At 43.0% G+C, this 21,786-nt stretch overlaps 3 protein-coding genes and 1 non-coding gene across 4 annotated transcripts in view; 3 read left to right on the top strand and 1 right to left on the bottom strand.

Moving 5' to 3' along the window:
* arhgef18a (rho/rac guanine nucleotide exchange factor (GEF) 18a) overlaps positions 1 to 170 on the top strand; it is a 20,123-nt gene extending 19,953 nt beyond the window's left edge. Inside the window, exon 21 of the mRNA XM_061839917.1 lies at positions 116 to 170. The gene's annotated coding sequence lies outside the window, so the exon portion shown is untranslated. The remainder of the gene's footprint in view (positions 1 to 115) is intronic.
* Positions 166 to 13,755, bottom strand: sppl2 (signal peptide peptidase-like 2). Its single transcript, XM_061839919.1, has 15 exons — positions 13,568 to 13,755; positions 12,825 to 12,935; positions 10,679 to 10,861; positions 10,520 to 10,609; positions 10,290 to 10,429; positions 8,109 to 8,251; positions 7,926 to 8,022; positions 7,062 to 7,178; positions 5,328 to 5,409; positions 5,167 to 5,241; positions 5,029 to 5,091; positions 4,851 to 4,950; positions 3,392 to 3,469; positions 3,167 to 3,327; positions 166 to 1,467 (listed from the first exon to the last, which is right to left on the bottom strand). The coding sequence occupies exons 1-15, from the start codon at positions 13,622 to 13,624 to the stop codon at positions 1,318 to 1,320; spliced, it is 1,647 nt and encodes a 548-aa protein (XP_061695903.1). The 5' UTR covers positions 13,625 to 13,755; the 3' UTR covers positions 166 to 1,317.
* Positions 13,705 to 21,786, top strand: dapk3 (death-associated protein kinase 3). The gene is made up of 10 exons (XM_061839920.1): positions 13,705 to 13,806; positions 14,933 to 15,038; positions 15,596 to 15,721; positions 17,534 to 17,894; positions 18,388 to 18,517; positions 18,647 to 18,695; positions 19,505 to 19,531; positions 19,614 to 19,766; positions 19,835 to 19,880; positions 20,872 to 21,786. Exons 3-10 carry the CDS (start codon positions 15,660 to 15,662, stop codon positions 21,400 to 21,402), a joined length of 1,359 nt encoding a protein of 452 aa, XP_061695904.1. The 5' UTR covers positions 13,705 to 13,806; positions 14,933 to 15,038; positions 15,596 to 15,659; the 3' UTR covers positions 21,403 to 21,786.
* On the top strand, positions 14,400 to 14,471 carry trnae-cuc (transfer RNA glutamic acid (anticodon CUC)). Its single transcript has one exon. It is a non-coding gene; the product is annotated as a tRNA-Glu (tRNA).

The raw sequence follows: 21,786 nt of genomic DNA, 5'->3' as shown, positions 1-21,786 counted from the left end.
TGGGTGCTAAAACTTTCATTTGGTGTTAATCATGCTTTTCAGTTTATTCGTTTTTTGTTTGCAAAACAAAAATGTGTATTTCCACTAATGATTTGCTTCCTCTTCATTATGCCAGCAAAACTCTCAGGGAAGGCTAACCAAACAAAACGAGGCCCACAACTGAAATGAAGGTATTTCCAGAAAGAGTGTTTTATTTACTCAACTGCAAAAGTCAATGTTTTGTTCTATGCTGTCCTCGATAGAGGCAACGAGAACAAATCATCTTCACACAACTAAAGAGTACATTGGTTTTAAAACCTATACAGCATAGTATATAACACATGATATATTTTAAAACACAGAAATTGGGACTTGCGGAGCATGAGTTGTGCAAATGTTTCATAGTCACTTTGACTCTCGTGTAACTTGAACGACTCGTGTGGGGATCCAAAGTGCTGCTGCTTTATTTTATTAAAAAAATTTTGGGGGGGAAATGTTATTGCTCCACCGATAGAATTTCAGATCTGGACTATAGATTATATTTGTAATACTTGAGAATCCACATCATAGAATACAAAACACAAAATAGGTTTATCTTAGAGAATATGGAAACTTTAAATAACTTACAAGAAAATTAAAAAGTTTGGCTCAGTTGACAACACTGATTGCACCATCTTGAATGTCATCAACAAAAAGCATCTACGCTTCCTCAATTTACATTTTTAAATATGAAAATCTGCTACTCATTGTTTCAGAACAAGCTCATTTAAAACATTGCTTTATGCAGCAACAAAAAAATTCCCAGTATTCCATATTTTTAAAAAGTCAAACCTGTTATTTTCTCACCCTAAATGTGTTTTTAATCTGGAAAAAAATGCATTTTTAAATTACATAATCTTTTATTTTCTTTTTTCCTGAAAGGAAAAAGCCACAAATTTGGAGTTGTTTAAATACACGCAAAAAACATTTTAATTCATATTTTGGATTAAAAATTAAAACGGGAAAGAACACTTTTCTTTTTTTTTTTTTTCAAATCACAAATAATGCATGGAGAGCTGGACTTTTTAAATATTGAATGCAGGATGATGCTTTATTAAACTAGAGTTCTGCAATTAAAATGCTTTTTGTTGTACAGTGACGATGCACACGACCCGATGCCAGTGAGCGGGCGCCTGGTCGTATTGGGCCTGAAATGCAAACATATTTCTGTCTATGATTCCCTTTAAAGGTGAGGTATAAACAAGAGAGTGCAGCGCCTATGCTCTTTTTTTTCCCTTTAAACGTCCATATAATGCAAAACAATGTGGAAAATAAAGTCAAGGTGCATGAGCGCCACTTTTAGTTGAGCTTCTCCTCGTTCTCGTGGAGGGGAGTGTCCTGAGGCAGACCCGGTTCTTCGCTCTGATTGGCTGGGGCGGCGGCCGGCGACCCCTCGGGCTGCGGCCCCGTCGTTTGCGTGCAACTGATGGGTGCGAGCGCTATGGCAGGCTGCGAGGGACAAACATAAAATAACCGTGACTTTAAAAAAAAGCCTTTTTAAAGTCGACATTTATTTATGGTGTAGTACAGCAGATTGCTGTCCTATGTGAAGTATGTACTGTAATTTCCGGCCTCCAAGCTGCAACTTTTTTCACACGCTTTCAACCCTGCGGTTTATGCGGTGATGCGGCGCTAGTGTTAGCGCACCTGGTTAGAAGCCACAATACACAAGAGTTTAGAGTTTAATGCTAGCTTGCGCTAACGCTAGCCCCGCGCAAGGGTTAAACTTTGTGTACCAAGGCTTATAACCAACTACTCTCTGTAGGCCGGGAATTACGGTACCTCCAATTTTTTTGTAATTCCTCAAATCACCCACTTATTTTTCCATCACTTAAATATGTAATTTTTAATACGTTATTTTAAATTAAGCGGTACGACTGGTTTTAGGCCATTATCTTGACAGTTCTGAGGAGCAGGGGCCCCCACCTGTATGGGCAATCCGGTTTCCTCCCACATCCCAAAAACATGAATTCATTGGAGACTCTAATTGACCCTCGGTGTGATTTTGAATGTTTTTTTTTTTTTTTTTTAATGTGCCCTGTGATTAGCTGATCAGCGTGTACTCCCCCCCCCCCCGCCCTCCCCCCTTCTGGGATAGGCTCCAGAGCTCCCGCGACCCTTGTAAGGGTAAGCGGCTCAGAAAATAGATAAACGTATATTTTAAATTAGCTAAATATACATAGATACTGTATCTCAATTGTCAACGTTTACATTTTAGTTCAGTACTTTTAAGGAACAGATTTCTAAAATATGTATCTTAAAATGGATATCAGTTGATTGTTGCCTTGGTGTGATATTAAACAGACGTGCACGTCAGAAATGAAGAGTTCTTTAATGACCGGAACGGTGGCCGACTCCCACCATGCTAACCGGTGTGACGGTCTGAGCGCTCCCCTGTGCTGAAAAGTCAAAAGTCTTTGTGGTGAATGCGCATGCGTTACTATCAGGGGAACTTTGGGTACGTAGCAGACGCTCACCGGGAAATCCCCCAATCTCAAAGTTCCCCTTCTTCTATATAGAGGGCGCTAACATATGTTATAACCCAACCCTAACCTTAAAAAAAAAGTTGATAAAAAGATATACACACATCTGGACGTTCGCTGTGTTCGTCTTTCAGAGACGTCCATAGCGAACATGAATGCTCGGCGACAAGTTGTCGAATGGCACATGTTGAATCACAGATGGGGATCTTTCAGACTGGCCGGAAGTTTACAAAATATATGCGCTTGCTCATTAATTAGTCCATTAGTTATTATATTATATTTATATATATTTGACAGTCATTAAGTGGAACAACCAGTTTAATTACTGCCTGGGGTGTATGATAGAGAAGCTAAAGAGGTGCTCTTCTGCTAACATGGTCATTCCAAAAGTGACCCCCACCCTACACAATCCCCTTTATTTAAAAAAAAAAAAAAAAATGGTATAAAGTAGCAAAGCAGACAGAATACCTGCAGTGACACTGACAGACAGCTGAGCCTTCAGCAGCAGACTAGATAGAGCCCCGCCCCAGAAAAGAAACAAGCAGTTGGAATGTATAAAATAATTTTTTTTTAAATTATTTATTCTATTTAAGACCTTTTATTTTTTTTTGCTCCTCAAATCCAGAGTATTTTCTGTCGGACGCTCATATCAAACTGATATTCACCATAAATCCGCTGCCAGTCCAGAACTGAGGCAGTTCCCTGCGCCACAGTGCCACCGCCAGGCTGGTGAGCAGAGTGCAAGGCACCAGGTAGAGCAAGGCCGGCTGGCCCATCTGCATCACGGCTAACGCCACGAAGGTGATCAACAGGCCCACGCCGTACGCTGAACGGGGGGGTAAATGGGATTGTCAAAAAACAAAACAAAAAATTCATCAGACGATACGTACCTATTGTACAGGCGACAAAGTAGATCCTGGAAGACTGCATCAAAATGTCAAAGCGGTGGCAGTACACCACCAACAGGCCTGAGGGGGGGGGGGGGGAGAACCATAAGAGATCAATACCAAAGTGTCTGTGAAGACTTTGTTTTACAGATAATTTAGCAAAGTGGAGGCCTTATTGATTTGTACAAATAATCCCTCGAAGGCATAGGTCGTGTTCCCACCTATCAAATCCTTCATTCCACAAAAGTCCCCGGCAATATTGTTTTTTACATTTCTGAAAAATAATTTGTATGCGGGGCACTTTTTAAAATCTGAAAACTAACTAAAATGTTCTGTTTGGAATACATTTCTCAGAATTACAGAAAATATTTTTAATAATTAAAAAACTTTTTTTAAATTTAAAATTAAATCACATTGGGGATTTTTTTTATTTGATATACAACAAAAAATAGTTTTCTTCAAATAAAGAGATTACATTTTTTTTTAATCCACAAGTTTAAAATCTGACAACCAAATAATATTGTCTCAAACACAACAGAAAATGAATCGATTGAGAGATATCTGGCATGTTTTTGGGTTAGGATATTTTAAGTAAATCAAGTAAAATTCATTTTTAATATTTTTAAAAATGGCAAATTGTTTCTTTATCCGTGACAAAGAAAAAAATGAATTACTGTAATTTCTGGCCTACAAGCCACAACTTTTTTCACACACTTTCAACCCTGCGGTTCATGCAGCGATGCGGCTAATTTTTTTTTTTTTTTTTTGGTAACGACTGCAAGGGGGCACTCGAGCGAAAAAGGTAAGAGTGAGACCGATGAAATATATGTGCCGAGGAAGTGACTTTTACCGGTCCGCCCCTGTTCGCGCTGCGCTAGCGTGTTACTGCCTTGTCTCAGTGATTTTTACCAGTATGTTTTTTTTTTTTTTTTTTTTTCAGTGTTAGCACAGCAGCACTAGCATTAGCGCTGCACCGCTAGTGTTAAACTTTCTGTGTACCGTCTTTCTTTGCAAATATCTCGTGTTTCAATCTGGCCACTTGTAGCTTTTACACGGCTACGGCGTATGTACGTACCAAATGGTATTTCCTTTACAAATGTACCGGGTGAGGCTTATAAACAGGTGCGCTCTGTTGGCCGGGAATTGTGGTACTTGTTGCAGATAAGTGACACGTGAATTTTTTCTTTTAATACAAAACTGAACTGAAAAACAGATTTTGAATAAATATAGAATAACTTATAGTTGCAGTTTGCTTCAAATAAATTTGATTTGTATGAAATCAAAACCATCTGGACAGTTCATCCAAAAATAAAATAATAGCAGAGGACATAAGGCTTATACGGTTATTTGTGAAGCATTACTTAAACAGCGAACTAACAAATGCATCAATTTTGGGGGTGGGGGTGGGGGTGGGGTCATTTCTCAATAGTTGTTAAAAGTTTAATCAAGGTTGTGTCATCACCTGGCACCAAGACGTCGCCGAAGCCCAGCAGAGAGAAGGGCCGATCGCACAGGGCGAGAGGCGAGGAGTTCAAGCGCGGCACTTTGAGCACCATCGGAAGCTGCGGACGACCCCGACAAAATCGAGTTTGGAAGCAACCTTCTTTTGGACCGTTCGTGCGGCGCTAACTCACACTCACCTTTTCGTGCGTGGCCGAGTCGGAGGGGCCAGCCGCCACCTCCACCATGATGCTCTCGCCACTCTGTAGAGAAAGAGAGAGAGCGAGCAGAACAGATGACGCCATCGAGAATCAGGAACGTGGTCTGTAGAAAACTACCTTGGTGAAGAAGGGTGTGATAAATACGAAGAACACGTCATAGACGAAGAGCACCGTCAGCAGTAAAGTGCAAGCCTGACATTGGAAGAAAAACAAAAAAGAAGAGAAATTGCTCAACTTAGGTCAGAAGCTTTATGATACCACCTTTGTGGGGATTGTACCTTAAACGTTGGCAGCCTGACAGTCTTGAGCATGTAAAGACAAAAGGCAATCCCCAGGGTGTCCTGCAGTACCCACGCCCATCTGGACCACACACAAAGATTTTTTTAAAGCCTTTGACTTTGCGTTTGTACCATGATCACCAAACAAGAAAAAAGGGATGGAGTCAACTTGCCTATTTACACATCTGTCCCGGGATTGAAGAAAATCAAAAACCAGATTTTTTTAAATTGCCCGAGACTTGTTGTGCTTTTGGTTGTCACAACAGACAAAACAGACATTCAAAGAGATCATACTATGGGATACCAGATGAAAAGAATCGATGGATTTCGGTAATTAAATGTGATGGACGGCGCCCAACCAAAATTCACACACGCCTGTGTAGTGATCGCTTCATTTCAGGTAGGAATTATTCTTCTCAATCTCAAATTACCAGGAAGTATTTATAATGCCAAATTGGCTCATTTGAGGACAATGCATATTTAAAAAAAGAAAATCAACAGTCTGTCGCAGCAGAGAGGTTGACGGAGATTAACGTGTAGCCGCAATCGCTTCCGTGTACGTTCCGTGGAGACGACTCCGTCATCTATTTTTCTTCCAGTCATAGTTAATGAATGAGAGTTTGTGTAAAACCAAGGGTCATTTATTTAAATATTGGTATTTGTTTTGAATACTAGCTGAAAAGATCGATCCAGATCCAGCAACAAAGTACAAGTATGCGTCCAGACTTTTATACGCTTTCAAACTTAGCGAAGGGAATTAACAGTCCAATTTCTTATCGCCGAAAACATCGACTTCGGCATTAAATACGGGTCCTCTATGCCAAGTGTCTCTCATTTTTCCACGTATCTTCATTTATTTTCACCTTCTCAATTTCTGATGGTAATCAGATAAGACTCAGGGCGTCGTGCTATAAGACATTTTCGTATCATCTTCAACCGACTTAGCATTGAACAATTCTTAGCCAGACCAGCAATATGGCGACGTAAACAAAAGTCACATGATTTTATGACATAGGTGCACGAACTCTATAAGGTAACAGCAGATGAATGACTATATATATACAAGCGGAATAATAATCCTAGGTTTTAAAACAATAACTCGAATAATTGCTTACAGTTGCCCCAAGTGGACAAAAAAAAAAACCTGCCACTTATATGCACTTCAAAATATTGTGTTGCGATTTTTTTTTTTTTTTTTTTTTTTTACAATCATACAATCACATTTCATCCCATTACTAAATGGGATAACCGATGTCATCCAAAAATATTCTATAGCTGCAGCTCCTTTCACACTCTTAGCAAAAGATGACTTTTTTTTCCCTTGTGTTGCTGTTCTTTAGAAATGGCACCAACAATGAATGGCGGCCCCGCGCCTGGGAACTTTCCACGTACTGAGGTAGTATAACCGCTCTTAATACTCGGACAGGGACGTGACCCTCGCTTTTACCAAACAGTATTTTATACCATACAAGACGCTAACAGCATCTACGGTACTTATTCGATTCCAGGACACATCGCCGCTGTGTGAAAGCACACATCCTCCCCTCGTCTGGTTCAATGTACTGTCAACGCCGAAGGCGAACAAACGAGGCATTTTCGGTTAGAATGCTGACGGGACTCATTTGCAGAATCTCTTTGTGGATGAGCCCGATTGGCCGTGTCAGCAAAGTTGGATGAATGTAGCGATCCCCCCCCCCCCACCCCCCAACCCCAGGATCGAGTCCGGCCACTCACTGGTCCTCGTTCCGAAACACCATCCAGGTGACGCTGACGCCCACGCAGAGCGCCGACAGCAGCAGGGCGCGCACCTGAGGACGCTTGTGCAAGTAGGGAAGGTTGTTCTCTGGAATCCTAAAAATAAAACAAAAAAAGTTTTTTTTTTTTTTTCATTGCGAAAGCCTGGTAGTGGCTGGCTGCTCAATGTGAGGTACTGTAAATTCCCAAACAAAATTGTAATATCCTGGAAATAATTTTGAAAAATTAGATTATCTATGAATCACTGGGTCAAAACCATAAAAAAATAAAGAAATAGTAGTTGGCATTTTTACAGGTTGTCAAAATCTCTAAGCCATTTGTCATGTAAAGCAAAATGAGCTTGCAATCAGTTTTAAGATCATGTTTTTTTTTCCGCCCCTGGTAAGTGTGTGTATTACTCGTGAAATTTTATTATTCATGTCATATTTCAGCGGCATGGTGACTCAGCTGGTATACAGTTCTTTGGACCCGGGTTCGATCCCGAACCTGCTTGTGTGGAGTTTGCATATTCTCCCCGTGCCTGCGTGGGTTTTCTCCGGGCACTCCGGTTTCCTCCCACATCCCAAAAACATGCAACATTAATTGGACACTCTAAATTGCCCCGAGGTGTGATTGTGAGTGTCAATCGTTTTTCTTTCTATGTGCCCTGCGATTGGCAGGCGACCAGTTCAGGGTGTAGCCCGCCTCCTGCCCGTTCCCAGCTGGGATCAGCTCCGGCACTCCTGCGACTCTCGTGAGGATAAGCAGCTAAGAAAATGGATGGATGGCATGTTTCGCTCCTGAAGGCTGATAGATGGCCAGGGTTTCCTGTATTTGTCCTCAAGTAGGCACCAAGCGCCTCACCTGCACTTGCAGAAAGGAAGACGGCGCACAAAAGGCCACAAGCAGCTGAAGAGGCCCACGGATGACGCCAAGCAGAAAATGGCGATGACCCAAATGGCTGCAACAAAGGAAAAAAAACACGCCGTGTAAGAAACGACTATTTTTTACATACTTAATAATGTCTCCCAAGTGTGTGTGTGTTACCCAGACTGTCGTAGAAAAAATAGAGCAGGACCAGCATGCTGCAGCACATGACCACGAACACGCAGATCATGATGGGCGTCACGTCCAGCGTCTCCTCGTCCTGCTTGTCGGCCCCGTCGTCGCGCTTGTGCTTCATGTAGCGCCTGCGTTTGGAGGAAGGTCGTCGAGGTATTGAGTTTGGAGGGATTTGTCAACTTGAGGTGTGGCGCTTATTTATTCTAGTGGTCGGCAAACCTTCAGCGAACAAAGTCGACTTCAACCACAGCAGATGTAAGTTCTCAGAATGCGTGGAAGGTATTTATTATGGGATATCTGTTTGAGATGCAGCGTTCATTTTTGCGCTGTAATTAATCGAGTTTTACAAGTACACTGATGCCTCGGTTCTTGAAAACAGTCCGTTTCAGAAAACGATTTGAAAAGTGAATTGTTCAAAAACCGAATCGATGTTTCCCATTATAATGACTGGAAAAAGAAATAGTGTTCCAAGCCTAAAAAAATATTTTTAGCGTTTCCTAATAATAAACTGCATAGTAGAAATACATATATAGTTTAAATACTTTATATAATAAAATAATTTAAGAAATAATTTATTATATGCTTTAGTAGTGGAGTACGCTAGGCTGGGAGTGCACTGCCGTATCTGTAGCGACTCGGCTCCCAGCCTTGTAAACTCTTTTTTTATTAACAAAAGTGCAGAATAGTTTTAAACAAGCGACTTTCCTTCTTTGGAGCCACGATCGGGGGTTAATACGGTAGTCCTCCATAAGAAGAAAAACAACAGTCACTACCGGGACACGTCTGTGTACAGAGGCTGCGTTATACAGAATAACAAAAGTGCACTGATAGCACCACACGCGTTATGTCATTTTAGGGGGCATTCGAATAGACAATAAATAAACCCATCGTAGGTGGGTCAGCTGCTTGCGCCGCGCTCATTATTTCCAGGGATTTTCGGCGGCGTGGAAATTCACAACAAAGCGTACTGTGGGTCAGCTGGTCTGCAATATGTTATTTACGGGTTTTGTCGGGGGCGTCAGAGTACCGATTTTCATTCCAAAACAAGCAAAAAAAATAAATCTCAACATTTTCGTTCAAAAACTGATCTGTTTGAAAATGGGGATGTTCGAAAACCGAGACTTTACTATAAACGCTATGAACAAAAGAAAGTCCTCTAGAAATTTTCTCTCCCGGGGGTTTTACACAATTGTTCCTACATGCAATAGCTGCCTGGTAATCGTGGCTGGAAAGAGTGAATTTGACAAGCAGAGACAAATCTCACAAGCAACCGGAATAAATGACATCATACTCCAGGCGTGCACGCCGTAGTTGTGGTATCGGCGCCGCGCTGACGTTGCACAGTATCTGAAAGTGGCTACGTTTTAAATCATGTACTGTAGGTGGGAAGAAAAAAAGATTGTGGGAGGCAAAGTTTGTGAAAACAATACTACTTCTTTGTTTCCTATTGAGGGATCTTCATTTTAGTGTTTTCTAAAATAAATGCACAGCCGCGAACCTGCTGTATGATGACAATAGATGCCACTTATTCAATTATGCGTTTTTTTTAATGAATGTAATTACATTGTAATTACAATAATTGGTAAAAGGAAAAAAATACAACATTAAAGTTGAATTTTTTCTAGTCTCACTCAAAATAGATAAAAAAAAAAAAACCTTTGGCCACTCAACATGACTAAGAACTAAAAGTGTATTTAAAAAAAAATGATAGTCATTTTTAATTGAAATGTCTTTAACCAAGCAAAAATGCATTTGAATACTCGATCATTGAACATTTTTAGTCGGACACTCGAATGCTAAAATATTGGATAGCTGCTGCCCGAGTTTATGTATTCATGTGAAACGCGCAGCTGTCAAACGATTCAGTGAGTCTCCGCTAGCGAGCAAAGGCCACTGCTCGTTTTCGGGGCTTTGCTCCGCTACATCCGATAATGTGCATCTGTGATCAGAAGATTTAAAAACATTGTTTGGAAAAAGGAGGCGTCTATTTATTCAGTGGTCTGAAATACAAGCTCACAGAATGCGCTAAAGATTAAGGGAAAACATTTTTTTTTTTAGCTGCGGCGTTTATTCTTAAATGGGACTGCGCACTGGCCCAATGATGACTTGCTACTTGTCCTCTATAAAATTTTATTTCTCTTTTTCTGTCACGGTATCCACACTTACTTCTTGCGGTCCTTGCTGCCAGCCCAGTGGCCGCCCACGGCAACAGTTCCCACGGCCATGAGAAAAATGATGACCATGTTGTAGTCCAGCACCGGCTCGTTTGGAGCGTACATGGCCACCAGCCTGCCCTTGCCGAACGTCTGCCACGGAAAACGCGACTTGACGTGTCAAAATGTATTTTGGGGCCTCAAAGTGGACGTGTTTCAGTGATATGTGAGCCTGCCTCTCACCTTGCTTATCTCCAGCATGTCAGAGTAGCTGAGCAGCGCGACGGGGATGTCAATCTCTTCGTACTGAGTCTTGTTTCCTGCAGGCGGCGTCTGACGAGAAACGACAAAAACTGCTCGGTGCCGCGATCGACGGGAATCCTTCGACGTGATGGAGGTTACCAGTCTGTCCTTGCTGACGATGAGCAGGCCCTTTGCGCCGTTCATCTGGGCCAGGCGCACCTTCTCGTAGAAGGTACAGTTGCCCCTCATCACCATGGCGATGCGGTTGGGGAAGCCCCCCTCCGGGACGTCCGCGGGCGAACACAGGACGGAATTGGTCAGGTCGTAGAGCTGAAGGTGCGACTGCGAAGACGCGGCGGACGCCGGTGTTACATTTCGCCATATCATAGCAATCACAAACAAATAAATGCCTTCTCTTCACCTGTAATGGGTTGTTTTCACGTGACGTCACCTGTTGTGCAGCCTCGAACGGCGGCCATTTCCGATCCCCAAGCTCTGTTTCTCATACATACGCAAGGCGGGTGATATGCTTCTAACTGCGTTTATTGAAGATTCGACCGACAGCACGCCGAGCCCAGACTGACTACTATGCTAACTTGCATACGCGCATCGCGGGACTCAGGACTGCGTCACAAAGGCACCGTATTGTGCCCTTGATCTTTTACTCTGTGTGACAGAAATCACGACGGAGGAGGCGCAGTGGCATCGGACACTTGTCTGCTCAAGACACTTCGGAAATGGTTAGTTCAGTCTTAGTTTTTATAGTTCGGTTGTTGTAGCTAACGAAAATTGCTGCAGTACGTGCTGAGCTCTGTAACGTCCGTGCACCATTCCTCGTTGATATGCTAACATGCATGCTATGTAACATGTACGCTAACACGGAAAATGAAAGGCGGTGGAATATTATTTTTTTTTAATAGAGGCAAACTCCATTTATTGCTTTTTTTTTGCAAAAAGTAAAACCTGTTTATTGGGTCACCACAAGCAAAGTGAAATGTTTATTATTAGTTTGAAATTTGATGATGATGGCAGAAAGACAAAATAAACCCAGTATTTCACAAAATTCTCAAATCTTTCACGTGACTGACAAAAAAAAGGATCTTAACTGTAATGTTGGCCTGATGTAGAGAGTATCGATTAAGCTCGTTAGCTAAGACACACAATCAGCGTGAAGGAGGTTGAGGCCGGTGTGACGGTCTGAGCGCTCCCCCATGCTGAAAAGTCTCCTTGTGATGCATGCGTTACTAAGGGGGGAATTCCGGGTACCTAGCCGACGCTTACTGGGAAATTCCCCGCTCTCATCCTTCCTCCTCGTACATAAAGGGAGCTAACGTGCGTTATATCCTAACCAACAAAATGCGACGAGGCAGTTGTACTGCGTTTCTGACAATTTAATCTCACACACGTCAACACAACACAAACGCGATAAAACAGCTCACACAAAATGGGCATTCAAGAACAGAGTAGTTGAGCCATAACGGTGAATCGTCACCAATGTTGAACGAGTGTTCCCAAACGAGCAAATGTTCGTCCCGGCGGGTATTCCAAGTTAGCGAATGTTCCAGCTGGTCCAAAAACAAAAGGCAGAAGGCATTCGCATAGTCAGTGTTACATGCAGCGTAGTTTCGAAACATTTCACACACATAAGAGCGAACATGAACACTCGGCGACAAGTTTTCGAACGACACACGTTGAAGCATGGATGGGGACGTTTCAGACGGGCCGGAAGTTTACAAAATATATGCGCATGTGCATTAATATACCCGCATGCGCATTAATCACAAGAAGACTTTTCAGCACCGGGAGTGCTCAGACCGTCACACCAGGCAGCGTTAGGGAATGGTCCACAAACCCAAGTCTCCGCGAAGCACAGAGCCGCAGAACGTCCAAAGTCTTTCGTCAGAAGCGTTAAGGCTCTCTGATGGTTAGCAATTCCTCTCTTGTGTACATCAGTCCCGGGACGCCCGTAAAAGACAAAAACACAAATCCGGAGACTTCCACACTGATACGTGTTAGGTAGAGATGTTATATGGCGGCGCGCAGTGGTTTGTGGGTAATTCAGCAAAAAAAAATGTGACGTCCGTGAAAACAACCCATAGTTTATTCAGGTAGTATGTTGTCATTCCTATTAGTCGACATCTCCGACAAGAGCACAGGTGCCATCTGTAAAAGCTGACATCTACGTTGGAGTTTAAAGAGAATGTATAGGGAAACATCATTTCACTAGCCTATACAAATAGGGATCAGGGGGGGGGCGACAAAGGGACAAAGGAAGGCCTCCCGTAAACAGAAGCCAGGTACTCACTGCCTTGTTGAGGTCCTGAGGCAAACGCGCCCACTGAGAGTTGAAGAAGATGCAGTAATCCTTCCCTTTGCTGTCGTCACTGAAATGAGCCATGCCGTACTCCGCCGTCACCTGTGCACGTGACAGGGTCACCAAACAAAATATGACCGTAAATTTGACGGGAGTTATCCAAAATGGCCGTTTATTGGCCACGTCATTAGACACACTTGCAATATCACACTGATGTTCAGAAATGACTGAATCAAGCTAGCAATTAATTAGCATTTGTGCTAGGTAACAATAGGAGCGATGGGACAGCTGGGGGCTCCCATTAACCCAATTCCGAGGGTGACATTTACAAGCAAAAGGCCTTGTGAGATGAATTAAATAGAAATTCGAGTCGAATATCAGTAAAATGTCGAATCAATTTCCGCCGCAGTGGCGACTGAGATGCTAGCAGTGTTAACTAGCCACTCACGACATGACTGTTGATTGCTAACGTGCTAGCATTTCGAATACGGTTAAAGGCCGTTATAATGGCGACAATGTGATGCTTTGATGTTGTCAGTTGCCGTCAGGTTTGACCAAGTTAACATATGGGAAAAATCTGATGTTATTGTAGTTATAATATTTAATAAACACTGTGAAGAAGCTGTTGGCTAGATTTTCCATACCGGGCAAAACATGAAAAGCCGACCGTGTTGCAGGCACTGCTTTTCGGTTGAAAAATAATAATAATCGCGCGTTAAGGGAAGACCACCCACCTGGTGGATGACGAGAAGAGCGGCCCAGATCGGTGCTCCGAAGCCGGGGGCAGTCATCGTGTTGCCGGGGTCTTAAGTTGTTGTTGTTGTTTGTCTTCCCCATCAACAGAAACCAAGCACCGCCGCCGCCGCGATATTCGCTTTCCCATCGGGATTCCCACTCAGATTCCAGCCAGGACATACCCCGCTGCAACATGATTGGCTGCTGCGTCACGTTGAAGGGCAGAGCCGACGCAGGGGTAAACGGGTGACCGACACAAACATGTCATATTTTTACGAAATAAAAAAGAGCTTGTTATGGATGGGTTAAAATTCGGATTAGAGCGGCTTAGAGAGAGTTACTGCGTCCCATTATAGTGCAGTGGCGCGTGTGCTAGCGCCAGTAATAGTGAAACAGGGCGTGTCCTGCCTGGAAATCGTGTGGGAATGTCACAAGTCTTTAAAAAAAAAAAAAAAAAGACTGGATAGCGCATACGTATCTAGCGAAGTGTCGATTGGTTGAAGCCTGTTGGCCGCCATCTTGGTACTCCCAAAACGTGTGGAGGACCCGATTTGCAGGTTGGATGATGGTGGGGGTTTTCCCTCGAGGTTTGGCATGTAGAGTTAAACTGGTCGTGTGAGCTTGACATGTTGACATGAAATGATTTTAATTGGACTTGGTCAGCCGAAAAAGGCTATGTGCAAAGGAAAGTTCGCTCTCCCAAAAACACACCTACACGTGATGTCACACTTTCTCCATTGTATTCCACGTTTTGGGAAGGCAATTTTTCATCGCGGTCATAAGGATTTGTAGCAGTTTTATCTTGGCAGTCGGTCACGTTCTTCGTATGACTCCCTGGTGGTCTAGTGGTTAGGATTCGGCGCTCTCACCGCCGCGGCCCGGGTTCGATTCCCGGTCAGGGAACCATTTTATGCATTGTTCCCACGACACTTCATATAAAACTCAAGTATGTCTTCTATAATGTACTGTACTTTTCTTCCAATTCGCATAAAATAAAAAGTGTAGTGCATTCATTGTGTTTTTTGGGTCCTTTTTTTTCCAATAAATGGTTAAACAACTGCGTCGCGTGCTGTTGACTCACTGCGGCAGGTATAAATTAGCGATTTGCGTCATTCCATATGTTGCTCCTTCTGGCACGTTATTTACCTCCATCAGTGATACTCCCTGACACCGGAACTGGGACGAAATCTATTTTCAAAAGAAGACTCTCAACACGGGACAATATCCTATTTTTCGTATTAAAAAAAGACCAAACACAATTTTATTCAAAATGAAATACAATGTTGTATTTTTATACGATTATTGATGGATTTTGCTCACAGTGCTATCTATGACGCTTGTAATCAATAACTTTATTCTGACAGGTGACAACGGAAGTTTAGCGTGTGTGGTACTCGTCTCGATTACACTTAACACGTACGGCCAGTCTTACTTTTGAGCGGAATGCGGCACTCGTAGCCCAATAGAAAGGTAAGTTCTCGCTCGAAAAACTTTAACTTTTTTCATGTTTTTTGAACTCCAAACCGGCGTTTTATTAATAAACGGGAATTGGTGTTTTAACAACGGCTTGTTTAAGCTAGCTGCTCAGCTAAGCTAACTACCGAGTTTCGTGTGTGTGTGTCCCCTTCCAAGTATCATAAAGCATTTGCGAATACATGCTCTTCTTAAATGTTTATCTATTCATGTCCCGAGGTCATAATACTATGCCCTAAATAGTGAGTGACTGTCATTTCTTTGTGTGTTAAGTCGAAGTTGTTTTGAAATAAGTCGAAAAGGTTTTTCCGTTTTCAAATGTGCCTACACTGGTTCGTCCCTTTAACTGAGACTGATTGGCAAGGAGATGATGTCAGTAGGACTGGAATGCAAAAGGGGGCTCTCTGACATCACCCCGCAGCACTGCTGTCCAAATAAGGAGGAAAGAAAAGAAAGCACATGTGATGTCACTTTGGATGCAGTTTTTCCCCCCAGCCAACTGTTTTTTTTTGTTTTTTTTTTTGTATGTAATATGTTTGTTTGTTTGTTTTCAGCATAAAAACGCTCATACTCGCAAAGGAGGACTGCCAAGGCCAGCAGCGTCAGTGCAGCCGATACATGGCTGGCTTCAGGCAAGAGGATGTGGAGCTGCACTATGAGATGGGAGAGGAGCTGGGCAGGTATGCGCTGGTTGTTAGACGTGGTGTAAGTCTCTACGAAGTAGACATCATGTTTTCCAGACATCTTTGGGGTTTTTTTTTTGTTTTTTTTTTTTGCGCTGCAAGTTCACTGACCTACATACTCGTTTGTAGTCTTCCCATATGTAATATACATCACAGGATGGTGGAATGTGTTAATGAGAGAAGCTGCATGTGAAGGGGGGAAAACGGGCAATTGTGTGCTTTTACATGCTCTTACAGCATGTGTGGTAATCTTGGTGACCAACAGCACACCGTACACGCAGCGTATCGCCGCCGACAAGCTGCCCTGTACATTTCAGTGTCCAATTTGTGTCTTTTGAATGACTTGTTCAGCCCGATTCATACTGAGCTGAACAGATGCCTGTGTTCTCGACTACAATCCCTTCCAGAAAACGGTTCGAGAAGTGATTCGATCGAAAACCAAATGGATGTTTCCCATTACAATAAATGGAAAAAGAAATAATGCATTTCCAAAACCTAAAGAAAAATTCTTTTGAAAGCATTTTTTAGCTTTTCCTGATAATAAACTGCACAGTTGGAATACATGTATAGTTTAGTTTATATAATAAAATAATTTAAGAAATCTATTTATTTTTGCTTAAAATGTATGCTTTAGTCGTAGAGTACGCTAGAGTGGGACCGCATTGCCGTATCTGTCCTCAATAAGAAGAAAAACAACAGTCACTACCGGGACACGTCTGTGTACAGAGGCTGCGTTATAAAGAATTACAAAAGTGTGCTGGTTCCACCATACTCGTTATGTCATTTCCGGCTTTTTTTTCAGGGGGCGTTCGAATTGACAATATCAAAACGCGTCATGGCTGGGTCAGCTTCTTGCGCCGCGCGCATTATCTTATTTCCGGGTTTTTTCGGGGGCGTGGGAATTCACAACAAAGCGCGTCGTGGGTCAGCTGGTCTGGCCGCCCGCAATATGTTATTTTTGGGTTTTGTCTTGGGCGTTCTAATCCCGATTTTCGTTCGAAAAACGAAGCAATAAAATCTCGAAATTTGTTTTCGAAATCCGATTTGTTCAAAAACAGGGACGTTTGAGAACCGAGGCTTTACTGCAGGGGTGTCAAACTCATTTTTGTCGCGGGCCACATTGTACTTGCACATTCCCTCAAAGCGCCGTTATGGCTGTGAAAGGATAAAAATCTTTAACCGCCTCATCATGTTGACACATGACATTTATGAACTGGTTTTGGAATCAGAAATCAAGGGTCATGGGTTTTTCCAACTATTGTTGTTTGGTAACACAAAAATGCTTGCAATAGCACAACGTTATCATTTACGATATGACAATTTGAAATTTTTTTGGACAGATTTGAACAAAAAAAATCATGGAAGCCTCCGCGGGGCCACATAAAATCAGGCGGCGGGCCAGATCTGGCCCCCGGGCCTTGAGCTTGACACCAGTGCTTTACTCCATTACATATTAACGCTGGATCTCGCCAGCTACGCAGGAACCAAATTTTTGTTGTGAAATCTCTAATGCAACACATCAACAGAGACGCTCTGGGGTTTTTTTCGCCACTAGGTACATCTAGAAAAGATACATTTTGAATCACGTCCCGACTAGTCGTTACTCGTGAATATTAGTTGCAGTGGTGCACTTTTTGTATGTGTTGCTGAAGTGTTTATTTAAAATCCTGTGGCCTGTCTTTTTTTTTTTTTTTTTTTTTTGCTTCAGCTCTGAGCTAGCACAACTTGTTTTATTGTCAGCTTTCTTGTTTTACTCTTCAACGTTGGCACCACACGCAAATAAACCCCCTCTGCTCGCCCTCCACCAAGTGGTCAGTTCGCCATCGTGCGCAAGTGTAAGGAGAAGAGCTCGGGCTGCGAGTACGCCGCCAAGTTCATCAAGAAGCGCCGCCTGTCGTCAAGCCGGCGGGGCGTGAGCCGCGAGGAGATCGAGCGCGAGGTCAACATCCTTCGGGAGATCCAGCACAGCAACATCATCACGCTGCACGACATCTTCGAGAACAAGACGGACGTCATCCTCATCCTGGAGCTGGTGTCCGGCGGCGAGCTCTTCGACTTCCTCGCCGAGAAGGAGTCCTTGAGCGAGGAGGAGGCCACGCAGTTCCTCAAGCAGATCCTGGACGGCGTTTATTACCTGCACTCCAAGCGCATCGCGCACTTTGACCTCAAGGTGAGAAAACTCGTCGCTCCGTTAGGTAGTGCGTGTCGCTCCGGTTGCCAGCCAATCAATCACCCCTGCCGAGATTCGAACCCAGAGCTTCAGAACTGTGTGGCAGCCATTTAAAGCTTCCCTATTCTATCCACTGTATGATATTTAAAAAAAAAAATCGCCTTATTTTGATAAATACTGTATGTCTTTCCGAGATTCGCGAGAATAATATTTTATGTACCTTGTGATAAGCCTCAGTACACAGAGTTTAACGCTAACGCTAATGTGGCGGCGCTAACGCTAGCGTGGTGGTGCTAACCCTAACATGGCGGTGCTCATGCTGCGGTGCTAGCACGGCAGCTGTGAAAAAAGTTTTTACTTGTAGGCCGGGAATTACGGTAACTTTATTGCCATTTACATTCAACTGCACAATTTTCATGGAGATTTTGGCAGCCCTCTTTGTAGTCTTTCTGGTGTAGTTACATTTTTTTGAGCGCTTGTCGTTCTGTTTCAGCCCGAGAACATCATGCTGCTGGACAAGAACGTTCCCAATCCCAGAATTAAACTCATCGACTTCGGCATCGCCCATCAGATCAAAGCTGGCAACGAGTTCAAGAACATCTTCGGAACGCCGGAGTTCGTAGGTGGGTTCCGCGGGACCCAAAAGATCCGCACCCAAACGTTCTTTTTTCGCCGAGCTTAGCGACTTTTTTTTTTTTTGTGGCCTCCACATCTGCTTCGCATTCACGTCTTGGTTCCTGTGCGCTTTGCAGCTCCAGAAATAGTCAACTATGAACCGCTGGGCCTGGAGGCAGACATGTGGTAAGACGCTAACTTTCTTTGCTCTACCTTCGCTGCTCCAAAATTTACTCCTGACTTTTGAAAAAAATCGGCATGGTCCTTTTGTTTCATGAGCATTATTTTGACAGTGAGGATAAGTGCTGCGGATGTATGGATGTGCAATCTTTATAGGATTTACGGTCCTCTTATTTTAACCTACGGAACTTGTTGGTTTTACGCTACTTGTTTGATTTTCTTGATGCCCATTCGCGTGCTCTATCGACTTTTGACTTTTTTTGGGTGGGTGGGGGTGAATGTCCGTTATATACGACAAATCACAGTTACAGTATATATTTTGTTTTAACCCATTCAACTTTTGGGGTTTTACAGTACTGTAATTCCCGGCCGACAGAGGGCACCTGGCCCCTGCTAATGCTACCGCTAGCACCGTTGCGCTAATGCTAGCGCTGTGCTAACCGGGGCAGTTAAAAAAAAGAAACATGCGGGTAAAAATCAGTGAGATACGGCAGTAACACGCTAGCGCACCGCTAACAGGGCCAGACAGGTAAAAGTCACTTCCTCGGCACATATATTCCACCAGTCTCACTCTTACCTTTCCCGTTTGAGTGCCCCCTTGCGGCTGTTTAGAAAAAATGCACAATTTCGCCGCATCACCGCATAAACCTCAGGGTTGAAAGCGTGTGGGGGGGGAAAAAAGTTGCATCTTATAGGCCGGAAATTACGGTAATCTTATGGTAACGTGTGAAATTTTAGGGGATTCACAGTTGACTTCTTTAAATTTCGCATGTGACATTTTGACTAAAATGTTTTTTCTTTATTTTTGTGTGCAGGAGCATCGGCGTGATCACGTACATCCTGTAAGCGGCGCGGCGCCGGCGCATCGGACATTTTCCGGCATCCCTCGGGCCGTCGAGTAACGGGCGAAACTTTTCCCGGCAGGTTGAGCGGCGCTTCTCCGTTTCTGGGCGAGACCAAGCAGGAGACGCTGACCAACATCTCGGCGGTCAACTACGACTTCGACGAGGAATACTTCAGCAACACCAGCGAGTTAGCCAAAGATTTCATACGACGCCTGCTGGTCAAAGATCCAAAGTAAGACGCCATATTGAAATTTGGATTCAGATTTCTGGGCTCTTTTTCTGATTGACTTGTCATCGCAGGAAGAGGATGACCATTGATGATAGTCTACAACATCCCTGGATTAAGGTGATTTATTTTATCTTCTTCTACTGCTGTCGACATCATCCAACAAAAATTATCATCATGGTTGGCACGACATTGCAAGAAATAGGTCAGGGTTTTGCTTATGGGATAGGGAAGTCGAAATATTAGGACACACCCTGAGAGCCTCGATATATTGGCTAAAAAAAAAAAGGCTTTGAAAAAAAAACACTGTCGGAAAAATACTCAATTAAAATATTCACTGAAAAATATGAGGAAAAACTGCAAAATTAAAATAATTGACAAAGATGAGAAATTAGAAAAATATGCACAATTTTATGAATTATTTTGTATGTATTTGTATTAAAAATCATTATCAGTAACATTCATAAAAAAATGCACACATTTTGGCGGAAATTTACATAAATATTGGGGTAACCTGCAAAGTATAGTTTTGCATTTGAAAATATAAGGAATACTAAAATATAGCTAACATTTTTTAAATATTAGATGGAAAATATAGAATCGATAAAATAGATGAGAAATGTACAAATATTCTGAGGGAAAAAAAAACAAAAAAGTATTACAGAAAAATAACACAAATGTTAGGAGAAACTACAGTAATCTTTCAGTTTAAAAAAATATTAAACATAAAATATACAAACATTCAGAGGAAAAATAATATTTGGAAATAGTACAAGAAAAAAATAAAATAAAAATCCCACAGCATTCGAGAACACGAAACAAATATTACAGTAAAAATTTTATATTTGGGAATATCATGAATAAAGTATTCAGGAAAAAAACACCAATAATAGATGGAAAAATAAATAAATATTTGAGAAAAACAACAAAATTAGAGAGGAAAAAAATACAAATATATAAAACTATTATACACCAAAAAAAAAAAAAAAAAACCCATTTACGTAAAATATCAGACAAAAGAATCAAATCACAGGTTCGCATTTGATACGAGAGGAGACGAGCTACTGCTAGGAGTTCACAGGACCCCCATCGCGGGTTTTATGTGGTCCAGGTGATCAAGCGCCGCAACGTGCGCCAGGAGGAGCGCGACCACAAGCCGGAGCGCCGGCGTCTGAAGACGACGCGCCTCAAGGAGTACACCATCAAGTCTCACTCCAGCATGCCGCCCAACAACACCTACGTCAACTTCGAGCGCTTCTCGCAGGTCCTGGAGGAGATCGCGGCGGCCGAGCAGGGTCTGCGCCAGCTGGAGCGCAACCGACGCTCGTGCCGCGACGACGTGGCCGCCCTGCTCTCCATCTACGAGGAGAAGGAAGGCTGGTACAAGGAGGAAAGCCGCTGCATCTCGGGACAGTTGGGCAGCGTCCGCCAGGAGCTGCAGCGCACGCAGGCGCAGCGCAAGAAGAGCCAGGAGGACGCCCGCGGGGCCGCCCAGGCCGCCGGCGCCCTCAAGCGCAAGTTCGGACGCCTGGAGAACCGTTACGAGGCGCTGGCCGAGCAGGTGGCGCACGAGGTGCGCTGGGTGGAGGAGCTGGTGCGCTCCATTGCCGCCGACAAGGACCGCCAAGAGAGCGCACCTTGACTTTGCCCGTCGACGGGCTCCTTAAGTTTAATTTATTATTTTACACTTCTTACGTACTGTCCTTTTTAATGTAACTCATTTGTTTTTTTTATTATTATTTCATATTTGTCAACGTCAGGTGTGCGGTGCCTCTCTGCTTACATGACCTCACCGCCAAAATCTTTTTTTTTATTATTATCATTATTATTAGTCATTATGCACACCTCAATCATTCCATCTTTTTTTTTTTTTTTTACATTCCTCCTATTGTGTATAACACATCTTGCTTAGTATTTTTTAAAATACTTGTTGGCACTTCTGAATGATTATAACAACTTTTCAAAGTATATATTTTAAGCTGTCAACAGGTAATGGCTTTTTCCAAATAAAATCTGGAAACTAACA

The sequence above is a fragment of the Syngnathoides biaculeatus genome, chromosome 13 (assembly GCF_019802595.1).
Source record: "Syngnathoides biaculeatus isolate LvHL_M chromosome 13, ASM1980259v1, whole genome shotgun sequence".
NCBI lineage: Eukaryota > Metazoa > Chordata > Actinopteri > Syngnathiformes > Syngnathidae > Syngnathoides > Syngnathoides biaculeatus.
The sequence above is the reverse complement of the archived record's forward strand: the minus strand, read 5'-3'. Positions and strand labels throughout refer to the sequence as shown.

Excerpts from the sequence above, each read along its gene's own strand:
- sppl2 (XM_061839919.1), bottom strand. The coding sequence starts at position 13,624 with ATGACTGCCCCCGGCTTCGGAGCACCGATCTGGGCCGCTCTTCTCGTC. Across the intron at positions 10,610-10,678 it reads TCGTCAGCAAGGACAGACTG|ACGCCGCCTGCAGGAAACAA; the intron begins GTAACCTCCATC and ends GTTTCTCGTCAG. Across the intron at positions 8,023-8,108 it reads TTTTTTCTACGACAGTCTGG|CCATTTGGGTCATCGCCATT; the intron begins GTAACACACACA and ends CCTTTGTTGCAG.
- dapk3 (XM_061839920.1), top strand. The coding sequence starts at position 15,660 with ATGGCTGGCTTCAGGCAAGAGGATGTGGAGCTGCACTATGAGATGGGA. Across the intron at positions 18,696-19,504 it reads GGCCTGGAGGCAGACATGTG|GAGCATCGGCGTGATCACGT; the intron begins GTAAGACGCTAA and ends TTTTGTGTGCAG. Across the intron at positions 19,767-19,834 it reads CTGCTGGTCAAAGATCCAAA|GAAGAGGATGACCATTGATG; the intron begins GTAAGACGCCAT and ends TTGTCATCGCAG.